Genomic DNA, 27,067 nt, shown 5'->3' with positions numbered 1-27,067 from the left:
TGGATCACCCAAGGTCAGGAGTTCAAGACCAGCCTGGCCAACATGATGAAACTCCGTCTCTACTAAAAATACAAAAAATTAGCCTGGCGTGGTGGCAGGTGCCTTTAATCCCAGCTACTCGGGAGGCTGAGGCAGGAGAATCGCTTGAACCTGGAAGGCGGAGGTTGCAATGAGTCGAGATCGCACCACCACACTCCAGCCTGGGCGACAAGAGCGAAACCCTGTCTTAAAAAAAAAAAAATTGTTCAGAAGTCATTCTAGATACCGCAGTTCTAACGAACTTTCTCCCTCCTTCATCTTCCAGGCTGTCTCAGAATCTTGATGGGGTGGTCATTGAGCTCCTCTTCCGCCAGAGCAAGATCAGTGAAGTCCTGGGAGGCAGTGGCTACAATTTGGACCGGCTCTGCCTGCCCTACATTCCTCAGCTGACAGGTATGAGTTCTGTGCAGGGATGCCCGGGCCTGCCTCTGTCTTTGCTTGGCCAGGTAAGGGCCTGAGCATAAGGGACTTATGGCCCTTTGATTGCCTGTGAGGCACCTTGGATGTCGTGAGAGCTGAAAGACACAGTGGAAATTTATGGTGAGGTCCTCTTGATTGCCCCACCTCTCCTCCTCAGGACAGGGTCCTTGGAAGTACCTGGCCCATGAGATGGCCTGGCCTGAGGATGGGAGAGGTTCCATTGTGCTGGAAAGAGCATATATGGCTATGGAACCAGAGACCCAGTTTGAGATCCCTGTGCAACTTACTGCCTGAAAGATCTTAGACAAGTCCTTTGCATCCCTGAAGTTCAGTTTCCTTGACTGTAAAACAGGAATGTTAACAATAGCTCCCTGCTGGGTGCAGAGGTTCACACCTGTAATCCCAGCACTTTGGGAGGCTGAGGCGGATGGATTGCCTAAGCTCAAGGGTTCAAGACCAGCCTAGGCAACACGGTGAAACCCCGTCTCTACTAAAAATACAAAAAATTAGCTGCATATGGTGGCGGGTGCCTGTAGTCCCAGCTACTCTGGAGGCTGAAACAGGAGAACTGCTTGAACCCGGGAGGCGAAGATTGCAGTGAGCCAAGATCGCGCCATTGCACTCCAGCCTGGGCGACAGAGCAAGACTCCGTCTAAAAAAAAACAAAAAAACAAAAACAATAGCTGCCTTAGAGGGCTGGCATGATAAGGTACCTGTATTAATGCAAATGCGCTTAGTAAATGCTTCATGAAGAGCTACTGGTGCTCTTAGCAGATCATGCTTACACATAAGGTGAGATATGTATTCTGGTCATAAGCACCTTCTTTGTGTTCTCATTGACGATTTCAAAATTTTAGCCCCAAAGAACAAAACTGACCACCCTAAGATGGACAGAGAAGGCCCACAGCAATCGGAAGCTTCTATAAACTCCACGTGTAGCCTGAGTGTGCACTGAGCCTTAGAGGACTGTGGACCAAGCAGAGGCAGAGGGGTTGGGAGGTGGGACTAGCAGCTCAGTCCTGGATCTCCGAGGGCTGGGAACTAAAGCCTTTGGGCTGCTTCTTCCCCAGATGAGGATCGTTTATCCAAGAGGAGGAGCATTGGAGAGACCATCTCCCTGCAGGTGGAGGTAGAATCGAGGAACAGTCCGGAGAAGGAGGAGGTGAGTGTCCGTCCCACCGTCCTGGGGCAGCCCCACCTCCTGTAGATTGGACGCTGGACTCCAGGCTCCCCTGCCTGCACAGTGAGCTTAAGGCTGCATGGAAAGCAAGTTTCTCGAGTAATTCCACACTTGTACTGACTCTCCCCACGTATGCGTCATAGATACTTCCCTTCGGAAAAATTGTTAGGGTCCTCCCTGCTCCCATGAGGATATCATAAAACTCACTCTTGAAAGGCCTGGCTGGGGATGGTGGCTCACACCTGTGATCCCAACATTTTGGAGGCTGAGGCAGGAGGATTGCTTGAGCCCAGGAGTTTGAGATGATCTGGGGCAATATAAGGAGACCCCATCTCTACAAAAAATAATTGAAAAATCAGCCAGGCATGGTGACGTGCACCTGTGGTCCCAGGTACTCAGGATGCTGAGGTGGGAGAATCACCTGAGCCTGGGAGGTCAAGGCTGCTGTAAGCCATGATGGCAGCACGGCACTTCAGCCTAGGTGACAGAATGAGACCTCGTCTCAAAAAATTAAAAAGAAAGGCATGCTGGTCATCATTCCCCACTCACAGGGGGACCGATATGCTCTGGGTTGGAAACTAGAAGACTTAACTGGAGAGATAAGGGTGAGAACAGCTTTCATAGTGTTGCTTCCGTATGTACCAATAAAGAATCTTTTTTTAAATTTACATTATTTTTAAAGCAATTTTAGTTACAGCAAAATTGAGAGGAAGGTACAGAGATCGCCCTTTGCCCCCTCCCCTCCCCCGACACGTGCACAGCCTCCCCACCTATCCATATCCCCCAGCAGAGTGGTGCATTTCTTACAGTTTAACCTACCTTAACACAGCAGTATCATCTGAAGTCTCGTTTACACTGGGGTTTGCCCTCAGCGTTGTACATTCTGTGGGTTTGGACAAATGCGTAATGACATGCATCCCCCACCAGAGTACCATACAGAGTCATTTCCTGCCCTAAAACCCCCTGTGCTCCACCTCTTCATCTCTCCCCTAACCACTGACAGCCAAGATTTTTTTTTTTTTTTTAATGCTGACTGTTACAGTTCACAAGAAGTACGGAGGACACACATCTGGGTGGGACCAGGACAGAAAGACTTACATGGTCCTCAGGCATGGACAGGCTGGCATTCCCCAGCCTCTCTGCCCATTAGGGCTGATATAGACATGGAGGACAGCTTTGACATCAAGCCTTTCCCCAGATGCAATCAGAGGTAGGAGAAGTCTCTAGGGGTCAGGATCAAGCCTCCCCCTAACTGTGCCCTCGACCACTTCATTTATTGGGGCAGATCTCTACCCCAGGGCCCTCAAAGCTTATCCAGTCCCATGGAAGGAAGCTCTGACTTGGGCTAATTGGACAAGTAAAATGAGGTTGAACGAGGCGTCCTCCATGGCCCTTCCAGCTCCAAGGACTGGGAACCTCCAATGCATTAGGCATCAGGGTGAGTTGGCTGCTCTCTCCCCATAGTGACGATTCTCCCTTCCCAAGAGGTAAGAGACCCTCGGGAATTGAGGAGTGAAGTGACTCAGAAGCGCAAGGCAAAATGCTTACACAGCTACAGAGCCACCTCCTCACTAGTGGCCTCCTGGGCCACCAGTATCAGTTCCTTCCTCCCTTCAAGAGTCAGCTTAGCCCAGAGGTAGCTTGGTGGCAAAGCAGGGGTGCAGGGGCCTTCATCCTGTGCCCTTCTGCCATGCCACAACTCTCTCCACTCTCAGCCATCAGTGCCAGTCCAGAGTCCCACGGTGGTTCCTAGGGCCGTACTGCCCAGGCTTGCCGCAGGGGTGAATAAATGCTGGTTTGGTCAAATCTGAATCCTGGTGCCTGGCATTCCCAGCCATGCATAGTCTGGGCTCTGCCATTTCATTTTCCCCCACCTGCTCTGGCCCATATCCACTGTCCCACTCTGGTGGGGCTGCTCTCTATCTCTCCCACGCTGCGCTCCGCCATCTCCAGGCCTTTGCTAGTGCAGAATGCCACATCTGAACCACCCTTCCCTCCACACTGGTGCAGCTGAGCACCTGTGAACTGTCTGTTCTCCAGCACCCGGCCCCTGTTCGGTTTCCTCATAAACTTCTCTCTCCCTGCTCTTGCCCAGGGAGCATCCCTTCTCTCTTGCCCAGAGAGCGGCCTTTTCTTTGACTGTTGCCACCACACAGTTCCCTAGCACCCTGCAGGTGAATATCCAATGTTGCTCGGTGCTGACAGTGGATGAATGGATGGACGTACAGAGGATAAGTCCTCAGAGCGAGTTAAAGCCGAGCATAGTTCTCTCTTGCATGTAATTCCTATGCTAACAAGTTGTGCAGTTTCTATAGACTCACCTACAGTCCCGCATGTAGTTGGTGCTCACTTAACGTTTGTTAAATGACTTTATCTCATATGTATACTTCTGTCCTCTCCTACTCAAACAAAAATGCCAAACAAATAAAAAAATGCACGACTCAGTGAATTGTCATAAAGTGTGTATGCCCACGCAACCACGCCTGGATGAGAGAGTGGAACATTGTCATCATCCAGGGGCCCTGCCTCTGTGCCCCCTCCCCTAAGGGAGCTCCTAGCCTGAGTTGCGTTACTTCTGGAACTTTATATCAATGAAATCATTCTGTTCTGTGTCTGCTGCTTTTGCTTAAGATTATGTTTAAATGATAGAGCATGAGGCTGGGTGTGGTGGCTCACGCCTGTAATCTCAGCACTTTGGGAGGCCAAGGCAGGTGGATCACCTGAGGTTAGTAGTTCAAGACCAGCCTGATCAACATGGTGAAACCCCGTCTTTACTAAAACTACAAAAAATTAGCCGGGCATGGTGGCAGCCACCTGTAACTCAGCTACTGGGGAGGCTGAGGCAGGAGAATCACTGGAAACCAACCAGGAGGTGGAGGTTGTAGTGAGCTGAGATCATACCATAGTACTCCAGCCTGGGTGATGAGAGCGAAACTCCATCTCAAAAAAAAAAAAAAAAGAGAGCATGAGTAAATCGTAGGTCTAATAGCTCTTTGTCTAGTGAGTAAGTTCTGGAATTTAGTCCAAATTCCGTCATTATTTTCAGCATCTATGGATCTCCCGTCTTTAAGTTTTATTATTTTCTACTTCCTTTTATAGGCTCTGCAGAGGACTGAGTGGGGTAACTCCTTGGAACCTCGGCAGCCAGGGAGGGCCGGTCACTTCTTTTTTAAAAAAAAAAAAAAAAAACAGAGTCTCCCTCTGTCGCCCAGGCTGGAGTGCAGTGGTGTGATCTTGGCTCACTGCAATCTCCACCTCCTGGTTTCAAGCAATTCTCTTGCCTCAGACTCCCCAAGTAGCTGGGATTATAGGTACGCGCCACCATGCCTGGCTAGTTTTTGCATTTTTAGTAGAGATGGGGTTTCACCATGTTGACCAGGCTGGTCTCGAACTCCTGACCTCAAGTGATCCGCCCGCCTCAGCCTCCCAAAGTGCTGTGATTCCAAGCATGAGCCACCGCATCTGGCCTGTCACTTCTAACCTTCCATTTCTTATCTTTATTAAATGATCAAGTCGCATTGGTGGGTAATTTAATACTTTAAGACTTCAGAACTGATATTCAGTTCCTGAAATTTACATCTGAGATTCTATTCACCACCTCTCTTCCCTTGCTTCCAATGTTTTCTGTTGTGTTCTCTGAAGATGTTTTAAAATTGCAATATTGGCTGGGCACGGTGGCTCACACCTATAATCCCAGCACTTTGGGAGGCCGAGGCGGGCAGATCATGAGTTCAGGAGTTCGGGACCAGCCTGACCAACATGGTGAAACCTGTCTCTACTAAAAATATAAAAATTAGCCAGGCATGGTGGTGCACGCCTATAATCCCAGCTACTTGGGAGGCTGAGGCAGAAGAATCACTTGAACCCAGGAGGCAGAGGTTGCAGTGAGCCAAGATCATGCCACTACACTCCAGCCTGGGCGACAGAGTAAGACTCTGTCTCAAAATAAAATAAAATGAAATAAAATTGCAGTGTTTTCCTCCCATGGTGCTTGATGGACAGGCTTGGGGAGGGAGCAGGGGACAGTGTGTTCTTTTATGTGAGACTCAGGACTCTGTCTGAGTCTGAATCTGATGAGGAATGAGCTTCCCCGCTGCATCTCGCTGTCCTCTGTGCCTGCTCAGGGAGCTTCTGAGACCCTGAGGGGGGTGGGGGTGTCCTGAGGGACTTCCTGCCCACTGGGACTTTCTTCCAACAAGCAAGGGGCTGCCAGAGAGCTGGGGGTGCCAGGGCTGCCTCCTTTCTCTGCCCCCTGCCTTTCTGAGCATCTCTGTCCCTTCTCCTTCAGCGAGTGCCTGCCGAGGAGATCACCTATGAGACACTGAAGAAAGCCATTGGTAAGTCAGGGCAAAGGGACTCTGGTTAGAGGGCAAAATGGGGTAGGGTCCTTGGGCCTGTTCCTGCAGATGCAGCAGGACACACCACCCTCCGCAGTGGGATCCAGCACCTGCGTGAAGGGAGAGGCTGGTGTCTTTTGACAAACTCATCACAGCCACCAAAGCTGCCATTGAATATCCCTGCTCTCCTGATGGGGGTCAGTAGTGAGGCCCTGTGTGGCCCACAGTGGGCAACGCTTTTGCCACTAAAGACAGCTGCCTTTAAAAGTAATCAGTTGGCCAGGCATGGTGGCTCACGCCTGTAATCCCAGCACTTTGGGAGGCTGAGGTGGGCGGATCTCAAGGTCAGGAGTTGGAGACCAGCCTGACCAATGTGGTGAAACCCTGTCTCTACTGAAAAAATACAAAAATTAGCCAGGCATGGTGGCATGCCTGTAATCACAGCTACTTGGGAGGCTGAGGCAGGAGAATTGCTTGAACCTAGGAGGCGGAGGTTGCAGTGAGCTGAGATTGCACCACTGCACTCCAGCCTGGGTGACAGAGCAAGACTCCCATCTCAAAAAAAAAAAAAAAAAAAAAGTAATCAGTTGATGGCTATAGGTAGAAAGCAATTCGGGATAAATTTTTTGTTTTTTTGGTGAAGTGTGATACAAAAGAACAAGCTGGCCGATGGAAGATATTAATAACGAATCATATGAATGTCTATTTAATAAGGGCAGATGATTTTAAAATTCATGTTACCTCTCTATCTGGATCATTGGACAACAACAGATTTTTCTAACTGTTGACAAATTATGCCTGTAAATGCCAAACTTTTAAATTTTTGTCATCATTAATGATAGTCTCTCTGAATGTACACACTTCTTGCCTTTTTTTTTTTTTTTTTCTGAGACAGAGTCTTGCCCTGTCACCCAGGCTAGAGTGCAGTGGCACTATCTTGGCTCACTACAACCTCTGCCTCCCAGGTTCAAGCAATTCTCCTGCCTCTGCCTCCCGCGTGACTGGGATTACAGGCGCCCGCCACCACACCTGGCTAATTTTTGTATTTTTAGTAGAGACAGGGTATCACCATGTTGGCCAGGCTGGTCTCGAACTCCTGACCTTAGACAGTCAGCCCTCCTCAGCCTCCCAAAGTGCTGGGCTTACAGGTATAACCCACTGCACCTGGCTATTTCTTGCCTTCTTAAACTGAGTATGGGCCAGGCATGGTGGCTCACACCTGTAATCCCAGCACTTTGGGAGGCCAAGGTGGGAGGATCCCTTGAGCCCAGACGTTTGAGACCAGCCTGGGCAACATAGTGAGACCTCATCTCTATTAAAAAAAAAAAACTCAACAGTATTATGGACATGTGCGACACACACCCCTTTTTCTTCTTGATGCTAACTCATCTTGGATACCAAGCAGCATGTGTAGAAGCCTTAAACTAAATGGCCTCGGGCTGCCCTGCCACACGTGTTTCATGTTGGCTTTCGTGGTCTGTGTGGCTTTACCATTGTCAATGTCCCTTTTCTTTTTTTGTTTATTTATTTTTGAGATGGAGTCTCGCTCTGTCACCCAGGCTAGAGTGCAATGGCGTGATCTTGGCTCACTGCAACCTCCACCTCCCTGGTTCAAGCAATCCTCCTGCCTCAGCCTCCCAAGTAACTGAGACTACAGGCATATGCCACCACACCTGGCTAATTTTTGTATTTTTAGTAGAGAGGGGGTTTCACCATGATGGCCAGGCTGGTCTCAAACTCCTGACCTCAAGGTGTCCTCCTGCCTCGGCCTCCCAAAATGCTGGGATTACAAGTGTGAGCCACCGTGCCCAGCCTCAATGTCCCTTTTCAAAATACCCACAGAGTACTCAAAAGACCAACTGTTCAGGACCTTCAATTTAAGAGTCCTGGTGGGAGAGCAGCTACTTGGGGCTGTAAGAGCCCCGCTGAAAGGGCCTCCCACATAGTTCTCAAATTCCTACATGAGGAAGAAGGCTGAGCCCTCAGGCAGAATCACGAAGAGGTCCCACCTTCCAGGGCCAAGTGAGGGCACCGCACCTCCACGCCACTGTCCCCTACTCTTCAGAAGAGGGGAGAGCCCAAGCAATGCTCATGGACAGTGCTCCCTGGAGGAGTCCCTCCCCTTCACCTCAGTGAGCAGGGCCTGTCACTAACCCAGCTCTCTGTGTCGAAGTGGACAGCGTAGCAGTGGAGGAGCAGGAGCGTGAGCGGCGGCGGCAGGTGGTGGAGAAGTTCCAGAAGGCACCCTTCGAGGAGATTGCTGCACACTGCGGGGCCCGAGTAAGTGAAGCATGACATGGGCGAGTCCCTGGGAGCCAAGTCAAGACTGAATTTGGGTCCAGGACAGGATTAAGTTCCTAGGAGATCTTGTCTCTTTGACCACCAACCTCCCCCGCCCCCACCCCGCCAGACATCAGGGCTTGTATTCCAATGCAGGGAGCTCTGCTGTTGCCCTGCCAGGCTTTCCCCAACACCCTGGTGCTGCACTGCTCCCCCATGAACCAAAAGACTTGGGTGTTTGTCTTGGGTCTCTCTCAGACCTCACACTTTTCACATAAGGAAGAAGTCCTGAGCTGAGGCACCTGTCTGGCAGTCAGATCATGCTCACTGTGGTCCTGACAGCAGGCACGTGAACAGCACTCACTGCGGATGACAGCTTCTTCTATTGATGAGCCGCTTTCATTCTCAGGATAACTCCACGAAGTTGGTGCCATTATGATCCCCACGTTACAGAGTGATGGGGGAGGGGTGTGTGGCAAAGGAAGATGGTCAACATTGGCAGCAGGACCCTCTTCCAGCCAGGGTACCTTGGCAGGGGGATGGAACAGCCAGGCGTTGGCAAAGAGATCAGAGAGAGAGGCAGCTGGACATGTAGAAATGAGGAGCCATGTCTAGACTGGAGGGAGGAGCTCAGACAATCTTGAAATTGATTCTATGCCGGGATTTATTAGCCCCGAATGTCAAGCTTAGTAACAATGAAACATAACTGTAAACATTCGAAATCTACAAATAACCTCTTCTCCCAACAAAATATAATATGTATAAATATTTTATATATAATATTCATACAGAAGTGTGTGTGTGTGTGTGTGTGTGTATATAAAACACATATAGATTTTCCTGGGCCTGTGTTGTTCTAACCTCTCATCCCACTTTGAGAGGGATGCCCATGTCATGAGCTAGGAATCAGGGCCCAGTCACGGAACACGTGCAGTCCCACTCTCTGCATTCATTAACCTCATTAGAGCCAGAAGTAATCAGAGATCATCTCTAAGCCACCAGTTTTGCAGAGCTGCTCCTTGCAAGTTAGAAAAGAGCTGGCACAGGCTGGGCACAGTGGCTCATGCCTGTACTCCCAGCACTTTGGGAGGCTGAGGCAGGCAGATCACCTGAGGTCAGGAGTTCGAGACCAGCCTGGCCAACATAGCAAAATTCCATCTCTACTAAAAATACAAAAATTAGCCGGGCATGGTGGCAGGCACCTGTAATCCCAGCTACTCAGGAGGCTGAGTTGGGAGACTTGCTTGAACCCAGGAGGTAGAGGTTGTAGTGAGCTGAGGTCATGCCACCGCACTCCAGCCTGGGTAACAGAGCAAGACTCCTTCTCAATTAAAAAAAAAGAAAAGAAAAGAGCCAGCACTAGTGCAGTCTCCCGACTCCATGCCCAGCAGCCCCTACTGCCCCATCTTAAGGAAAAGGACCTTCCAGAACTGCCTGCTGACGTCCTCCCTGGTGATTCTGAGCCTCTGTCCTGTCCCCAGCCAGCCTTCAGTAGGTGGCTTTCCCTGATCCGAATCTGCAGTCAGGGTCCAGTGGATGAGTGCTGGAGCGTGTTCACCTCTGCCTGCCTTCCTAAGGCTGTGGCTGCCCTGTACCTCCAGCGTATACTCTGGACACCCTGAGCCAGCTGGCAGAGGTTCTGGACCCCCCACCCCTGCCAGCTCACTTTTGTGTGTTTGTGTCTAGGCATCGCTGCTCCAGAGCAAACTCAATCAGATCTTTGAAATCACCATCCGGTAAGTGACAACCCTGGGCAGGGGACCCTGACCTCTGTGGCCCAGTATTGGGGTTCCTCATCCTGAGTCCTCTCACCCCTGTCTTTTCTCTCCTCCCCACCTCCTGCCACCGCAATCTCTATCCCCTGGGCTGGAGTCAGCCACCAACTCTAACCCTCCCTAGACAAGGAAATAGAGACCAGAGAGGGAAAGAGCCTGCCTCAATGAAACCTGGAAAGACGCAAGAGTCCTAGTGTTCCAGGCTGGCACTTTCTAAAGCAGCAGTGTCACTGCGGAGCCTGCAGGGAAGCTTGACTCCAAGCTGTAGATTCTAGTAGAACGTGGAATCCTGGGAACCTGTGGAATGAAGGGGTCTCTGGTGCCTGTGCAAAAAGAAACCCAAGTCACCTACTCTGTTTGGTTGCACAAGGGTGGGATCCTAAAATTCTCTTTTCATGCCTTTCTCCCCATGTGTTCCTGCCCCCTAGGCCCCCACCAAGCCCATCAGGAACCATCACTGCAGCCTACGGTCAGCCGCAGAACCACTCCATCCCCGTCTACGAAATGAAGTTTCCCGATCTGTGTGTATACTGAATTCCAAGAGCCGGAGCTCCTCAAGGAGATAGGGTCTGAGGAGGGGCTCACCTCACGCCCACCCTGACCACATGGAGATCTGGCTGGGATCTCTGAGAAAACATCACCTTAGATGGCAGCGCCTCCCAGGCTAAGCCAAGGTGGAGACTCTCTGGTTCTTCTTGGCCCTCCTACCTCCTCCTCGTCTTCCCTGAGGGAGGTCTCACCAATCAGCATCTCACCTGTGCCCTCTTTGTCTTCTCTTGTATCAGCCAGGGGCAGAGAATCGTGGTGTGTCTCTCAGGAGAAGCCGGGGGGAGGGGGCTGAGAAGCTCCTACTTGGTGTTTTGAGTGAAGGGCATGTCCTCCCCAGAGGACGGAGCTGGATGGAGACTTGGTTGGTGAGAGGAAGCTAAGGACTCTACTCCCCTGGGGAAGGAAGCTGAGATGGGGATGGCTCTCTCCTCCCCAGCACTCCCCCTGCTCCCCGCCCATGTCCCTGCTGTGTCTCTCACTCTCTTGCTCATCTCCCAGTTGTCTGTTCATGTTTCTCTCTACTATTAATGGATGCTGAGCCCTTATAACAGGAGCTGGGGTGGAGACATCACGAGGGGTCGGGGGACAGCAAAAGGCAGGAAGCAGGATGCAGGGCTGGCAGGAGGTGGGCCCGTGGCATCAGCAGGCCCAGCGGGCAAGTGTGGTCCCTGCAGCAGCTTCTTACCTCCTTTGTTCATAAGGAGCTTGTGTTGGCCTCCCATAGTCCTGTCTGCTGGACGTTTTTCAGAGTTGGGTTCTCTCTCTTTGATGTCTTTCTTCTGAGGGTCCCAAGGTGTTCCTGGAGCCTCTGGGTTGAGGAAAGGCAGAGCAAGATAATCTTGGAGGGGAACTGCAGGGTCCCCAAGATTTGCCCACATCACCTCCTATGGAAAAGGCTCCCAGCCTGACCTGGGTTGTAGGAGAGTGGGGAGGGTGGGATGAGTGGTGTTTTGGGGCTCAAGGATATCAGAAGCCAACTTTTTGGATGTTCCGTTTGAAGAAAGAAGGATCTAACACCTAATATTGGAATGATTTCTTCACTCTCTGGACAAAGTCTGGGACATCGGTACCACCTGGCAACGCTTGTGGCTTGGGAGGGGCCATGGAGACCCCTTTGGGTTCTGGGTTCCTGTTTTCCTGGTGTGCCGTCTGTGTCTCTGTGTAATGAGGATATGCAGAAAGGAGCTAACGTGGAGCCGGGCAGAGCCACCCAGGAGGCAGTTTGTTGCCTTCTTTGCCAATTCCCCTTCCCGGCCCCTCCTCCAGGTGCCTTTGTGTCTCCCGGGGTGCCACTGACAGAACCTCACCTGGGGCTCCTCCCATGGCAGTGCAATGTGGTCCAAAATTGCCCTTTCCTTCTCCATTAGTCACATTTCCCATAACTCCTCCGAGCCGACATAACCTACAGTAAGATGTGTCAGATGTTCTCTCCCTGGAGTCTGCTTTCCAAAGGAGGTAGGGTGAGTAGATTTCTTGATCCAAAGGAATCCGTTTTTAATTTTTTTTTTCTAGAGATGGGGGGTCTCACTATGTTGCCCAGGCTGGCCTCGAACTCCTGAGTTTAAGTGATTCTCCCACCTCAGCCTCCTGAGTAGCTGAGAATCCCTTTTTAGGGTACAATTTCAGGCAGTGTGGCATGGAGTCAGAAGCAGGCTGTTTCTCCTCAGGGGAGGGCAGGCTTCTCAGGACGGCCTCAGCTCATAGCCCTACACGTGGTGTGCACGGATGTGCAGGGAGAGCCTGATTGTTAGGTGGATGTATTTTCCAGAATCGGGGAGGGACTGAACATGAGCATTTCCCATTAATATGTGCAATAAATGTCTTGGGGAAGGGGCTATTTGACCCTCATTCCCATAGTTTTGGCACTTCAAATGAAGCTCTTCCTTGTGGTCACCATCTCTGCTGTGGGCACACAGCTTCTTTTTCTTGTTGTTGTTGTTGTTGTTGTTGTTGTTTTTTGAGACGGAGTCTCGCTCTGTCGCCCAGGCTGGAGTACAATGGTGTGACCTCAACTCACTGTGACTTCCGCCTCCTGGGTTCAAGTGATTCTCCTGCCTCAGCCTCCTGAGTAGCTGGGATTACAGGCGTGCACCACCACGCCTGGCGAATTTTGTGTTTTTAGTAGAAATGAGGTTTCACCGTGTTGGCCAGGCTGGTCTGGAACACCTGATCTCAAGCAATCCGCCTGCCTCAGCCTCTCAAAGTGCTGGGATTACAGGTGTGAGCCACTGCGCCTGCTTGGCACGCGGCTTCTGAATGGCCTGAGTGAGGGCAGGGCCCAGGCATGGAGGCTCCTGCACCCCCAAGGCTTTTTGGCTGTGCTTTATGGCCTCTGGCTTATACTCAACCCAATTTTACAAGCATGAACTTAGACTTCTCTTTAGTATTTATATATTTAAAAACCAAGTTTAAATTAACTCAAACTTGACAGCAACTAACCTCTGAAAGAAACTTTAAAGAAAATTGAAATCTTGAGCCACAAACACGTTCTTTCCTCACTAGCTCCTCCCAGGTTTTATCCTGCACCCAGCTTGGATGAGAGACCCACTGTTTCTTGTGCCTACTTGACATTAGGGTTCCCCGTGGCAGCTTCATCCTGAGCACTGCCTGTGAGCCCTGGTTCTGGGACTTGGCAGTCGCCTCCCTGGAGCATCTTTCCAGAGCCAGCATTAGAACCTGAGACCCCCAGGTGTTTCTGCCCCTCATCCCCATCCTGTGAATAGAGAGACAGAAAAGGTGCAGCTGCCCATTCTGCATAGATTCTGCTGTTTCCTCTCCACCTGTCCCAGGCAGCTTTTCCTTTCCATCACTGCCGCTTAGCAAAAATGTGCTTCTTTTGAAGAACTGGTCATTTTTTGAGTGCCCTCTTCTCAGTTTTGTTTAAACTTACACTCAGTAGAGTGTTGGGTTGTCTGCTGACATGGAGTAGAACCTGGATTCTGGCCAAATAGGCCAGAATCAGAAAGGTGAAGGTAAGTGTGATAGTAGGTAATCTCCTCACCCCAGCACAGGCCCTGGGAGAGAGGCAAAGCAGTTTGATGGGATCTGGAGGGGTGGGAGGTACCCTGGCCCTTGGCCTAGCATCAGTGAGTCCTGCCCTTCCAAGCCCCTGGAGGCTAGTGGCACTGCATTGTGCCCCTTTTTGCCACCCTTCTCTGATGTGATTTTGTGCAAAGAGGAGTCAGTAAGCCCATTGAGACCGGCTGCTCCCAAAGCCCGAGGACTCCAGCTCTGTGGGGAAGGGCTAGCGTTGGTCAGGACTCTGCTGACAGCACTGAGTAGGCAGGAATGTATTTGAGATTTGGAAGTACTGTTAATTTGGTGGAGTCAGGTGAATGGATAAGAAGCAGATCGGCAGAAAGCATCAGTGTGGTCCTGAGGCTCCCTCTGTTTTCCTTGCCATGGAGTCCCCAGCGCCTTGTGCCTGTTTCCATTTCCCACTCTCTTTGAAAAGTAGAAATCAGCGGTTTCTTGACTCCTAAACAGCCTCCTCTCTATAGAAGGAGGCTGAGCAGGTCAGAAGAACTAGAAAAGTCCTCAGACACCCCCCTCTGTCCAGCCCCCTTTTCCATACACAGATATAAATGGATGAGCAGGAAAAGAGGAGGCCTGGACCCACTAAAGTACTTGAAGAAGCACAAGTGTCGTAGATGTGCCGCCCTTTGCCCTGGGTGTTCTAGATCACACAGAACACGTTTCAGCTGGACTAAGAATCAGAATAGCCAGGGGTTCTTCTGAACAGCTCAGGCCAGACCTCTAGGCTCCTCTGGGGGCCCTGGGACATGATGTCTTGCAGTTTCCATTCCATTGTCCCCAGGCCTCCTGACCTGGTGACAGAGAGTGCCCTGGAGAAGTGAGTCTATTTTTCCCAATTCCTCTTCATGACCAGAAAATGGCAGCTGGCCGGTTGGGGTCCTGTGGGAAAGGGCTAACCTGGGCTGTTAGGTAGACACTAGGTTTAAAGGTAGACAGGGAGATGGCATCATCAGGGCAGGCCAGGCCCACCCCCAGACCTTGGCAGGCGGGTCGTGCTGAAACCAGGCATCTCCCTCACACCTGGGGAAAGGTTTAGGGCAACATGTTGCCTCTTCATCCCATTAACCCTAGAAATCTTCTGGTTAGAGTGGCCCCTTACCCCAAATCTGGCCTAGGTCTGAAGACTGCAGGATAGTCATGATGGTCCCATCCTAGAGCCTGGCTAACTGGAAGACGGGGTATGGCAGGGACAGGAGGGTAGCAGGAAGGGCTTTGTGGCCCTGCTGGGGCCAAAGGCAGTTTTCTGTGCTCCCTTTAGCCCCAGCCTGGCTGGCCAGGTCTCCTGTACTTCAGGGGACCATGGGGCCGCCCAAGCCAGTCACCTTCCCCTTCCAAGCTCTCCCCCCATGACTGTTGATTTCTGGCGCGTGGAGGCAGAGTTGTGAATCCACAAATGCTGTAGCCCATACCTCGTAATGTGTCTGTGTCCACTTAGAGCCTCACGACCTGGCTGTGTGTGTGCATGTGTGTGTAGTATAGTTTGTAGTTGACCATATGTGTATATAATAGCTGGTGTATTTATATGTGAGTGCAGAATTAGTGCCCGTGGCGGTTTTCTGTATTTTAAACCCATTGAATTGGTTAGTTTTATTTTAGGGAAGTGGGAAAGGGGGAGTGGGGGGAAGTATAGGAAGAAGGATTCTTAGCAAAATCATTCTCTAGGACTATTAGTCGCGATCTCCCAGTGAGCCATCACGATGCCCTTTTCAAATAAATGTTAATGTTGTCACCACATGGCTGTCTGATTTCTTTAAAGTAAATGGTTTTTTTGAGAAGCAAACGGGATCTGAAAATACCAACAGTATACCACTGACATTTAGCCACCTCCACCAACCATGACTTTACCTGTCTCAGAGGGAGAAGATGTGGGGGAAAGGAGGCTACCAAGATGGAAACCTCAGGCCCAGCATGCCCAGCATGGGAGCATCCTCAGGAAGGCCTAGGCCATTATTCATTCTAGCACATTCCATGTAAGCCATACTGGGGAACACCTTGTCGTAAGAATCTGGCTTTCTGGCCAGGCGCAGTGGCTCATGCCTGTAACCCCAGCACTTTGGGAGGCCAAGGTGGGTGGATCACTTGAGGCCAGGAGTTCGAGACCAGCCTGGCCAACATGGTGAAACCCCATCTCTACTAAAAATACAAAAATTAACTGAGCATGGTGGCGGGCGCCTGTACTCCTAGGTACTCGGGAGGTTGAGACGGGGGAATCACTTGAACCCAGGAGGCAGAGGTTGCAGTGAGCCGAGATTGCACCAGTGCACTGCAGCCTGGGTGACAGAGCGAGACCCTGTCTCAAAAAAAAAAAAAAAAAAGAATCTGGATTTCTGACTCACCGCATATCAAAACTTCACAGCGAGAATTCCCAATTATTTTTTCATTGTCAACTCCCAGAACATCAAAATAACACGGGGTACATATGTCAGTGCCACACACAGAGGCTTCCCAGCTGGCTTTACTCTATACTGCCCACTGGTCTATCTAATGCATTTGATATCTATGTGTGCATCTCTATGTGGTAAGTCTGATGTGAATTGTAAATGTGTAAATGTATGTAAAGGTGCAAACCTGTGGTCCCAGCATTGTGACAGCACTATGGGGAGATACAAAAGAAACACACACCTGGCTTCTGCCCTTGCAGAGGTTGGAATTTTCCTGAGAGTAGACAAGGCATGGATGCAGCAAGGAACTTGCCATCCGAACTGGACAGCATGCCCTCCTGTGCAGAAGCGGCTGACGGCAGAAACACTGAAAATGAACAGGGCACCTGGCAGAGGTGCCCCACAGAGGTGGACATGAGCCTGAGCCAGACAATTGCATTTAATATGGCAGAGGAGCCGGGGGCGGTGGCTCACACCTGTAATCCCAGCACTTTGGGAGGCCAAGGTGGGCAGATCACCTGGGGTCAGGAGTTCAAGACCAGCCTGGCCAGCTTGGTGAAACCCCGTCTCTACTAAAAATACAAAAATTAGCCGGGCGTGCTGGCGCACTCTTGTAATCCCAGCTATTTGGAAGGTTGAGGCAGGAGAATTGCTTGAACCCAGGAGGCGGAGGTTGAAGTGAGATGAGATCACACCACTGCACTCCAGCCTGGGTGACAGAGCGAGATTCCATCTCAAAAACAACAACAATGACAAAATGGCAGGGGAAGGTGGGGGGTTCCAGGCAGAGGGTATAGGAGGATGCGAGACCTGTGAGGAGACCAGCGAGTGTGAGGCAGCGCCTTCATCCGGGGAAACTTGGGAAGCAGGGTTTGGTAAGGAGAGAGTGCCCGTCTATAAGGGCCCTGCCCACCATGCTTAGTAGTTTGGAATTGACAGAAATTGGGGTGGGGGCACTGTTTTGACTCTTGAGCCTGGGACTGTGGGAAAAAGCAAGATTTTGTGTAAACTAATATGAAGAATTTGTATATGATGGGCTGGGGAGAGCAGCTGGAAACTAGGAGACCAGTTGGTTGGGAAGCTGTTATCAGAGAGGCCTGGGGGAAGTACTAAGGATGAGGAGAAGGGCTGGAGCTGAAACACGCGGGGAGGGAGGAGCCTGGGCACAGCAGGAGGGGTCAGAGGGCCTCAGTCAGGGCTTAAGCCCTAGGGGCTGGAAGAAGCAACTGCGTGGAGTATGTTGTATTAAACAGATGTGTGTCTCCACGAGTGTGTGTGTGAGAGAGACCGTATGTCTGAGCTTATCTGTGAGTAGCCTGGGAGTGAAATTGGAACTGATACTAACTCTCAGCTCTCACACTTAGCTTCTATGATAAAAAGATTATGTCCATTTTCTCCTTTAATCTTCACAATAACCCTCATACTGGGAAGGGAGGGGTAGATGAAAGAACTAAATTTTGGAGAAGTTCAGAGACTTGCCTAAGGTCCCATGGATTGCTACGAGCAGTTCCCCGCAGACATTACCAAGACTTCTCACCTGACAGTCCAGAGCACACCCAGGCGTGGGTAGGCCTCAACCTGTCCAACTGGCTTTTGGAGGTGGACCGGAGCCGGGGAGCCCCTGAGCGCCCGGGGTCACTCTTGCAGGAATCCTGCCTTTACACGTGTACTAGCTGAGCAGTCTCCCACTCAGTGGAGTGTGTGGAAAATACGGCCATCCTAGAGGTGCTGGAGCCACCCTGCGCTTTCACCCAAACTATCTGATCCCTCGAAGATCCATTTGGGGGTGGGGGCAGGAAGCACATTTTCCTTTCACGCTCATTAAGTCCTGTGAAATATCCTACCGCATGGAAACCACTGTGCTCCTCCGATCCATGCTGCTGTTATTTGACGGCTACGTATTTTTACTTTATTCACACAGTTTACATTCAAAGTCAGAGGTGGATGTGAAATTTGAAAGGTTTTATTTCCTAACTACAGGCAGCTTTAAGAGGCTGATTATCTGCCACGACCCCCCAGGCTGGGAGGCGGCAGCAGGGCAGGGGAGAGCAAGGGGCTTTGGGGTCGACCTCCTGGGGGAGGGTAGCCCCGGGGCCCCTCTGTGCCCTCACTCGCCCTTCTTGTAGGCGTTCTTGATGATGGCGTTTTTGAACAGCGTCACCAGGGGCGTCTGGCTCTTCTCGGAGGTCATGAAACCGCCGTAGCGCTTGTCCTTGGGCGGGCTGCCCCAGCGGAAGTGCTCCATCCTGTAGGGGCCCTCGTCCTTCTTCTCGGCCGCCACCAGCAGGCTATGCTCCAGGTCGGCCTGGGCCCCGGCGCCGTCATCGGCAGGGCCGTCGGGGCCATCTCCCTCCCGGGGTCGCTGGCCAGTCAGCTCCCTCTTGAACTCCAGGGGGAAGGCCTCGGCCGACTCGTCCTCGGCGCCGTTAGGGTACACCTTCACCGGGCGCCGCTTCTTGCCCACCGGCTTGCCCCAGCGGAAGTGCTCCATGGAGTAGGAGCGCTTGCCCTCGCGCGGGCCCGGCTTGGCACCATCACTGCGGGGCTCGGGGCCGCCCTCAGGCAGCGGGCCGCGGTCTTCGCCCGCTGAGACATCCTCGCGCTTCTGCCCTGCGCCGCTGCCGCTGCTGCTGCTGCTGTTGCGGCGGCCGAATCGGTCCCAGCGGAAGTGGCCCATGACGTACTTCCGGGGGTTCTCGGTCAGAGGCTGCTCGTCGCCATTGCCCGGGAACATGGGAGTCTCGGCCGAGAGGTCGGGCTTGCAGGCCCGGATGCACTCCTGGGGGAAGACGCGAGGGCATGAGGGCAGCCCGTGCCCTGCACCCCGGCCCGGCTGCCGCGCCCGTCACTGCGCCTAGGCCCTGGCCGCCCTCGCCACGTGCCGAGGACACAGGGCAGTGTCGGGCGTGTCAAGCGTCGAGGCCTCCCTACAGAGCAGGTCTGCCCACCTGCTTTCTTGGCACTCGTGGGCATCTAAGATCTTGCCACCACCTCTTTTGTCCCATCCCCTGCATGCTTCTGCCTGGCAACTGCAACACACTTCCCATCCCATTCCATGGTTTGTCTAGCCATCTAGTCACCCCTAGCTTTTGTGAACAGGACCAAAGTCTTACTGTTATATGCCTGACATAAAGGAGTGGCTCCAAGAAAGGCAGACGGGTGGTAGTTGTTGGCACTTAATGAATATTGAGGGCCGGGCACGGTGGCTCACACCTATAATCCCAGCACTTTGGGAGGCCAAGGCAGGCAGATCACATGAGGTCAGGAGTTCAAGACCAGCCTGGCCAACTATGGTGAAATACCATCTCTAGTATAAATAAATAAATAAGCTGGGTGTGGTGGCGGGCGCCTGTAATCCCAGCTACTCTGGAGCCTGAGGCAGGAGAACCGCTTGAACCTGGGAGGTAGAGGTTGCAGTGAGCCAAGATCACACCACTGCGCTCCACACTCCAGCCAGGGCAACAGAGCAAGACTCTGTCTCAAAAAAATAAATAAATAAAAAGAATATTGAATAAATACATATGGTTTAATTCGAGTCCAGGAGGGGAGTGGGGCTGAAATTTGGGGGATAATCTCTCCAGGTGATAGAAGTCTGGCTACTAGGGCCCATATTTTTAAACATATTTTTAATAATGCTTCAACCTGTGTGAACCTGGGAGGTGGAGCTTGCAGTGAGGGGAGATCGCGCCACTGCACTCCAGCCTGGGTGATAGAGCGAGACTCCGTCTCAAAAAATAAATAAATAAATAAACAAAAAATAAAAAATAATGCCTCAACCTTACTTCAGTGATGGAAAACCTACTTTATGCCCTACCCCAGCTCCATCTCTGCACTAAGCCTCCAAAACTGCACCTTGGTTCTTTCACGACTTCTGAGCTGATTTCTGAGAGATCCCCGAGTGAGCTCTGGGGCAAGCTTATTTCCCTGTAACCTCATTCTGACTGGAGGGAGGGGTGGAAAGCTAGCGTTATTTCCATTGCACCGTCTGTGGAACCTGTGTCTCTGCTCCTTGTCCCTAGAGGACTCTATTGTGGTACATATTAGCTTAGGAAAATGGCTGCATAGGCTGCAGCCTTGAGTTTTCAGTGATAAAAAGATGAAAAGCTCACTGGCTGCTCTCTTTCTTGGGAATAGCAAAGGAGAAAATAGAAGGATCCTACCCACTCTGTTGAGCTGGACATTGCCTACTCCAGGTGTTCAGAATTACAATTCTGTGGAACGTTAACAATGGAGAAAACTAATTTACACTCCCCTCGCCTGGACAGATAGTGAAACAGAAGACTCAGAGAGGTGATAGGACCTGGTCAAGGTCCCACAGCTCACAACTGGGTCTAGAACCCATGGGTCCTGACTGTGTCCAGTGCACTCTCCCTGGTGAGCTGTGCTGTGGGTGTCTCAAGTCAAGAGACTCTTGGGTCTTTCTAAACTGGAACTCACAGAATCCCCTGGGCTCTTTGTTTCTATTTTATATTACACATGAAAACTGGTCTGTGTCTTTGAGGACCTCATTCTATCTTCACCTTAACTCAGCTTCTGCATTGACAAAATACACAGAATGTAGTTATGTACATTCCACCCTCAGCACCTGCCAGGTGATGGCAACAAGATTAAAACCCCAGTCACTGACACTAACAGTATGGGGGTTTGTTTGTTTGTTTGTTTCGTTTTGTTTTGTTTTGAGACAAGGTCCCATTCTGTTACCCAGACTGGAGTGCAATGGTGTGATCATAGCTTACTGTGACGTCAAACTCCTGGCCTCAAGTGAACCTCCCAAGTAGCTAGGACTACAGGCACATGCCACCACATCTGGCTAACTTTTTTTATTTTTTGTAGAAGTGGAGGTCTCACTATGTTGCCCAGGCTTATCTTGAATCCCTGGGCTCAAGCAATCCTCCCACCTTAGCATCTAAAAGTGCTGGTATTACAGCCATGAGCCATCTCGCCTGGTCTCAGTGTGCCTTTTAATCTCTGGATTTGGCATCATTACTCATTTACGCCCCCCAACACACACACACACACACACACACACACCCCACAGGCAGATACGTACACCCTGTGGTGACCTGGAGGGAGCTCCTGCCTGATGCAAAGGGCCTTCACATGCTCTGGAAAGACTGTAGAGGAACACAGCAGAAGGCCAGTCCTCCAGAAGAAACATGAGACATTTGGCACCAATTAAAGAAAAAAAAAAAAGGGCCCCTGGTTTTTCCTTCTTCCAGAGATGATTTGAAGAACTACCTGGCTGGTTTTGCAACTGGTAGTAGATAAAAGGGTAAGAAATATGGAATGAAAATGGCAAGTGATATGAGCTTCTTAAAAAGGAATAGTTTGGGAAGCTAAAGATTTAAAGTACAGAATAGATTGAGGGGTCCATTATTGCTCTTATAGCACCATCTCTAGCTTAAAGGGTTCAAGGTCTCCATAAAAGATGGGGCAAGAAGTAAGGATAACCAAGCAGAAATTGTGGACTCAACCCCTCTCCCTGAAGCTGCTTCCTTCCCTCATTTCTTCTCCCATTTCTTACTTCACTGCAAAGTTTCGCTCCTGCCCTGGGTTGAATCACGCCTATCACTGGGAATGAATTTCCCTTTCCCCACACCCTTTTCTTTTGAGCTTTCCCAGCTCCAGTCCCATCTAATGTCTAAGCCAAGATGGCAGTCATGGCCCACGTACCAGCAGGTTGCTTTCCGTGGTGAGGTCCTGACACTGGCTGCTCTCCAGGCACCAGCCACGCACTTCCATGGAGGCCTGAAGCAGCAAGGCCAGCAACAGGGCCCCCGAGCGGCTGCAGCACAATCTCGGCATCTTCCAGGCAGGCTGAGGCTCTGCAGAAGCAAACAAGATTGGTGGGACCCCTGCAAGGAGCAAAACAATGTTGGCCACTCACCAGGAAGGACCTTGAGCCAACATTAACAACACACTCTCTTGTGGAGTTAAAGGCATTTTAAGGACAGCAGCAATGCTGAGAAAGGAGGTGTGCAGTACAGTGGTGGTATAAGTTGTGATAAGGAGGAGGGAATGGACTTGGGTAAACTGTGACCATTTCCCTGTTATCTTCTATTAAAACGAGACCCCTAAAAAGGTTAAGGCTGGAAGCTATTTTGGGGATTGCTTGGTTCAGCCCCTCCCATGAGAGATGGGAAAATTGAAGCCCAAAGAGAGACAATTACTTTAATGTCCATGACAAGGTAAGGCTAAGCTCCTAACAGAGAACTTTCCTACTTCACTACATTAAGCTGTAGTTCTAACATGCAAGACCTAAGGGGTGAAAGTAACTTGGGAAAAACAGAGAACCCTGAAATTCCTGCTCAAGATGGTCTTTTCCCTTTTTATTCCACCAGGATCCTATCATTCCTCTGAAACTCTATTTCCTGTGAATATTAGGTTGACAGAAAAGCAAATAAAACCACTGACCAATTTAGGCAGCATTTCGAGCAGCCTGATTTGATGTCCTGCACACAAATTACTTTGGTGATCACTATGATCCAGACTCCCGTAACTTTAGAGAGCTTCGTTTTTAAAGCAGATCTCAGTTCTTTGAAATCTGGCTCATCTTCTGAACATGTCACGTGTCAGATGTCTTGTTCTCTAGATCTCTCAAATGTGGTCTGAAATGGCAGGATTTGAAGAGGATGCAGATGTGGAGGGGAAAGAGACCAGAAGGGAATTACCTCCTGGTGGAACAGCCACTGCAGATACTTTTGGAGAATCCAGAAAGTGCCTGTGGGCAGAAGCTGAGGTCAAGACACCAGGGGACAGTAAGGAGGGGGCATCCATGGTGTCTCTAGTCCCTTGTGCCCACCCCTTTCTCCACCACTACCCTCGCACTGCCAAATTTCCCTTAACCAGGTGGGCCCCCTGAAGCCACCTCGAGGCCGGAGATCAGCTCACCACCAACCCTACAATCATTTTGGATTTCAGAAGATCTTCTCAGCCAGCTGCTAGAAAGAAATGTAATTAGATGAGAAAAGTAATTCACATTAAAGTGTGGATGACTAAGTGTCTTGTCACTCCTAATGAACGCTGGCATTTTAAAATAAGTTTGCCTAAAATAAATCTCTCATTTGGGGAGGCGTGGGCCAAATCTTTTTTATATAGGGGAGGCTTTGGAAGTGAAAGTCCTCTGAAGCGCTGATTTCTACTTCAGGAGGCCACTTCCTTCTCTCTACCCCACCCTCGCCCTATTCCCCAGGCGCTGGGCCAGCACAGGGCTAGCTTCTGAAGGGTTGCCCGGCAAGGCTGAGCATTTTCAGAGCAGCCATTAGATGGCGCTGGCAGCCAGTGACTGGCCCAGGGATGCTTCGGCTAAAGGGGCAACTGAACGAGCTTTGGTCAACCTTGGTGTCCTCTCCTGGCTCCAAGGGACAGGCTGTTCCCATTGTACCCTGCCAGTGATCCATTCAAGTACACAGCCAGAACTTGGTGGACCAGGCAATTAGATTAAAGCTCCAAGTTGACTATAGCACATTTAGCTCTGAAAAATGCCCAGATGTTACAGTCACAGAAAAATGGTAGTTACATATGTCACCAAATGCAAATGTAAAGTAACATATTAGTAAAGGAAAAAATAAAATCTTACAGGTCTGATAGTTCCCTCAATTATATTTCAATTCTTGTCAAAGATAACTACTCTGGAGTGATTTCCATTTGCTAGAAGCAATGACTTCAGGCCTTCCTGGAAAGCCCCAGAGAGAATTTCCCCTCCTTATGCCCTATGTGCTGTGTTGTACAATGTGGTAACATATTCACTCCCACCCTCTCAGAGCTTATATTCTGTTGCTAAACTGGTTAGATGGCTGCTATTGCTAAAATTTCAGATTCTTCCCTGAAAGATGGTCTTGTGTTTGTATTGTATATTTTGCTTATGTGTATGTGTATTTGCTGATGTGTATTTTCAGTTTTCTACAATGAACAAATAGTACCTTTTGTGTCATTTTTAAAGCAACAAATTATTGGGAAAATATCAAATGTTGTGCTTTTTTAAGTAGGGAAAGTATTATAATCCAAAAATGGAAAGCTCTGGAAAAATAGAAACTTGAAATTTGCTCATCCTGAGATTAACTTTAAAGTAGAACTACACTTATTAGAACTTCATAGGTGTGAGGGGCTCTCTATGAGCTCAACAAATCATTTTGCTTGTTACTCTAAAACTGCACGCTGGCCATGACCTTTTGTAAAGATTAGGGGAGCACAGGGGCCGAGTTTTGTCCTTACCCCATGTCATACATGCATCGAGTCCTATAACAAAAGCATCAAAGGAATAGTAAGTCATTAAAGTGGCCATAATCTGTGCAGAGTTTATAAACTGACACACCCAAAAAAAATCCTCACACACTTTTATTTTCCTTGGCTCCTTCTAGCCATTCTGTAAGAACCCTCCCTGCCCCATTTAAACATGAAGAATTTGGGGAATCCAAATGCCAAGTGGACTGTCTCTCCTTCACTGGAAACGCCCCTTACCTGAGCCTTGATCATTCCAAATGGCTGCCCGTGCCCTCAACCCAGGATCTGCGCCATAAACCGTCCACCCCGGTTCTGTTGAGGGCATCCGAAACTAGACAGTGCGTTTCAGGACCTAGGACAGCTCCCGCCCCGGCCACCTGTTTTTAACCCCAGCTAGGTCTTGGAGAGAAGAGACCCAACTATTCTGCATTGTAATTGACCCAGTTATCATGTAATTATCATAGCGCGGCCACCTCGGGTGCGCTAAGGTGGGCAAGGAAACAAGGATTCAGGGGTCTGAATCCAAAAAAATCTGGAAGGCAGGGCGTTCATTATGACTTTTATCCTTTTCTCTGCTGCCCCGTTTCCAACATTAATTTGCGATAGCGTGTATGGAATTTGACTTTCAAGATGTGACACCTGTCCTGGAAACTGGGAGCAAGAGATACTAAAAGCCCGGGCTGGCCGGGGGCGGTGGCTCGCGCCTGTAATGCCGGAACTTTGGGGGGCCAAGGCGGGCGGATCACCTGTGGTCGGGAGTTTGAGACCAGCCTGACCAACATGGAGAAACTCCGTCTCTACTAAAAATACAAAAATTAGCCGGGCGTGGTGGCGCATGCCTGTAATCCCAGCTACTCGGGAGGCTGAAGCAGGAGAATCGCTTGAACCCGGGAGGCGAAGGTTGCGGTGAGCAGAGATCACCCCTTTGCTCTCCAGCATGGGCAACAGGAGCGAAACTCTGTCTCAAAAAAAAAAAAAAAAAAAAAAAAAAGAAAGAAAGAAAGAAAGAAAAAAGAAAAAAAAAAAAGACCGGGTTGTCCCAAGACCTCCTAGCAAGCTCTCGGAGCCTCCGGACCGCCGCGAGCCCCTGGGGGACAGGAGGCCGCCGGCTCCCTGGAGACAGCGCCTGCAGCTTCGCGGCCGTCCGCCCAGGGGCCGGACGTGGGCCCTCCAGCTCAGCTGCTGGCGGCTTCTCACGCCGCAGTCGGCGCAGAAAGTTTGTCGAGAACTCGGGACCGCGGAGAGCCAGAGGCGCCCAGGTCCGCCTTCGGAGCCGGAGCCGGCCGACTGCATCGCGAGGACGGGGACAGGGGATCCCGGGGAAAGGGCACGGTTCCCTCATGCTGCGCCCTTACCTGTCTCGGGAGGCTGCTCTCTGAGGGCGGGGACGCTCGGCGGCCTCTGTCGGTCGCGGCTCTTCTTCCGCTCCTTCGCCGCCGCTTGGTCCCGCGCTCCTCTGTCCTTATATACTTGCCGAGCTCTCCTGGTGGGCGCGGGACTTTGACCTTCCCGGCAGCACAAGGAGCAGCTCCCCTGGCCAGGGGAAGGGGGGCCGCGGGGCGTGGGAGGGGGGCTTCCAGACTGGGGACGAGCGCAGGGAGACGCGCTGGAAAGGGGCTGGAATTAGCATTGTCCTGCCGAAGGCGCACCTGGCCGCTCGCTCTCAGGAAGAACTTAATTATGGATGGCGTTGGGTCTCCGCTTAGAACGGGCGGGAGGCTTAGCACCCCGGTGTGGGGCAGGCCGGGCAGCCTCTGAGGTCGTTGAGGCGAGGGTGAAGTTACCTGCGTGCGTGCTGGGGCTGGCATCTGCCTGGTTCGCATTTGGCGGTAAATATCACCGCAGACGGAGTGTGTCCGTCTGCACACGGGGAGGCCTCCGATTTCCCCATTGTTTGGAAACTGTGATGTGGAAGTCGTGGGGAATCATATTCTCTCTGTTCCACTTTGGGGAGGGGAGGAGGGAGCAGAAGTCAGGAGCCGTCTTGTGGGTGTGAAGGTGAGTTGCACTGCTCCCCTGGGGCCTGCTCTCCAAGGACCTGGTTTAGGGGAGGCTCCCTTCCGTGTCCCAAGCCTCAAGGAAAAAGTCCTGTTAACCTAAACCATTAAATGGGGAGAGGGTGATGCTGTGAAGAGCAGCTGAAGTGCTTTCCCTGTGGCCTCTGATCCCTCCCTTTGCCATGAGCTGGCAGGGTGGTCTGGGGACTCAGACAATTTTCAACATCCCCCTTGGCCCTGGAGTTCTGGCTTGGCTTTAGTTCCAAATATCAGACCAGAGAGAAGAGTACAGCCCTCAAACCAAGCTAAGAGACTCTACCTTAACCTGGAGTAAATAAACAAAACTAAATTGTGCGATGTGGTGGGTGTGGGAGGGAGTATTGGGACTAAACTGGACTTCAAATCAAGACACTTGCTTAATCTGCCAAATGCCAGAACTTTCCTGATTCCCCATGAGATGCTCTTTTGGACTCCAGGACTCCCTTGTGGATTCAGCTTTTCTGGTGACATTGGCTTTACATTCAGCAATCCTTTCCCTTTGGACCACAAGAGAGATCCAAGCTCCTTCACAGTAGACAAGGTGCTTCATCACCCGGCTTTGGCCCCTTTCCAGGGCCATTTCCCAGTTCTCCACCTTGCATCCTGGCACTTCAGCATCCACAACATTCACACTGCTAGAACATGGCTTTCTTGGGTCTCCATTGTCCAAGCTGTTCCCCCAACTAGAACATCCTTCCTCACTCCAGCCATCCAGGAGCTTGACTCACATCAAGATGTAGCCCATCCATCAGCCCCTGTTCTCTGAAGCCCTCTTTGGCCACTTTTCCTACCAGGGGCATGAGGCATGACC

At 50.9% G+C, this 27,067-nt stretch overlaps 2 protein-coding genes across 6 annotated transcripts in view; one reads left to right on the top strand and one right to left on the bottom strand.

The window, feature by feature from the left end:
- EFR3B (EFR3 homolog B) overlaps nt 1–15,350 on the top strand; it is a 115,392-nt gene extending 100,042 nt beyond the window's left edge. For 4 of the 5 annotated variants that reach the window (XM_019021314.4, XM_055377562.2, XM_055377564.1 and 1 more), the window contains 6 exons: nt 305–432; nt 1,530–1,621; nt 5,928–5,976; nt 8,135–8,256; nt 9,943–9,992; nt 10,460–15,350. In XM_019021314.4, the coding sequence (XP_018876859.1) occupies nt 305–432; nt 1,530–1,621; nt 5,928–5,976; nt 8,135–8,256; nt 9,943–9,992; nt 10,460–10,565 (547 nt within the window). In that variant the 3' untranslated portion in view covers nt 10,566–15,350. The remainder of the gene's footprint in view (nt 1–304; nt 433–1,529; nt 1,622–5,927; nt 5,977–8,134; nt 8,257–9,942; nt 9,993–10,459) is intronic. The other variant, XM_004028935.5, reaches the window with a different exon arrangement.
- A 2,594-nt stretch (nt 15,351–17,944) lies between these two features.
- Nucleotides 17,945–21,811, bottom strand: POMC (proopiomelanocortin). The gene is made up of 2 exons (XM_004028936.5): nt 21,671–21,811; nt 17,945–18,776 (listed from the first exon to the last, which is right to left on the bottom strand). The coding sequence occupies exons 1-2, from the start codon at nt 21,800–21,802 to the stop codon at nt 18,105–18,107; spliced, it is 804 nt and encodes a 267-aa protein (XP_004028985.2). The 5' UTR covers nt 21,803–21,811; the 3' UTR covers nt 17,945–18,104.
- Nucleotides 21,812–27,067: the final 5,256 nt, after the last annotated feature.

Source organism: Gorilla gorilla, chromosome 12 (genome assembly GCF_029281585.2).
Source record: "Gorilla gorilla gorilla isolate KB3781 chromosome 12, NHGRI_mGorGor1-v2.1_pri, whole genome shotgun sequence".
NCBI classification, from domain to species: Eukaryota; Metazoa; Chordata; class Mammalia; order Primates; family Hominidae; genus Gorilla; species Gorilla gorilla.
This window is presented reverse-complemented; position numbering and strand designations above follow the sequence as displayed.

Coding starts and splice junctions, on each gene's coding strand:
- POMC (XM_004028936.5), bottom strand. CDS start 21,802: ATGCCGAGATTGTGCTGCAGCCGCTCGGGGGCCCTGTTGCTGGCCTTG. Junction 18,777..21,670: donor CCACGGAAAGCAACCTGCTG/GTACGTGGGCCA, acceptor GTCTTCCCCCAG/GAGTGCATCCGGGCCTGCAA.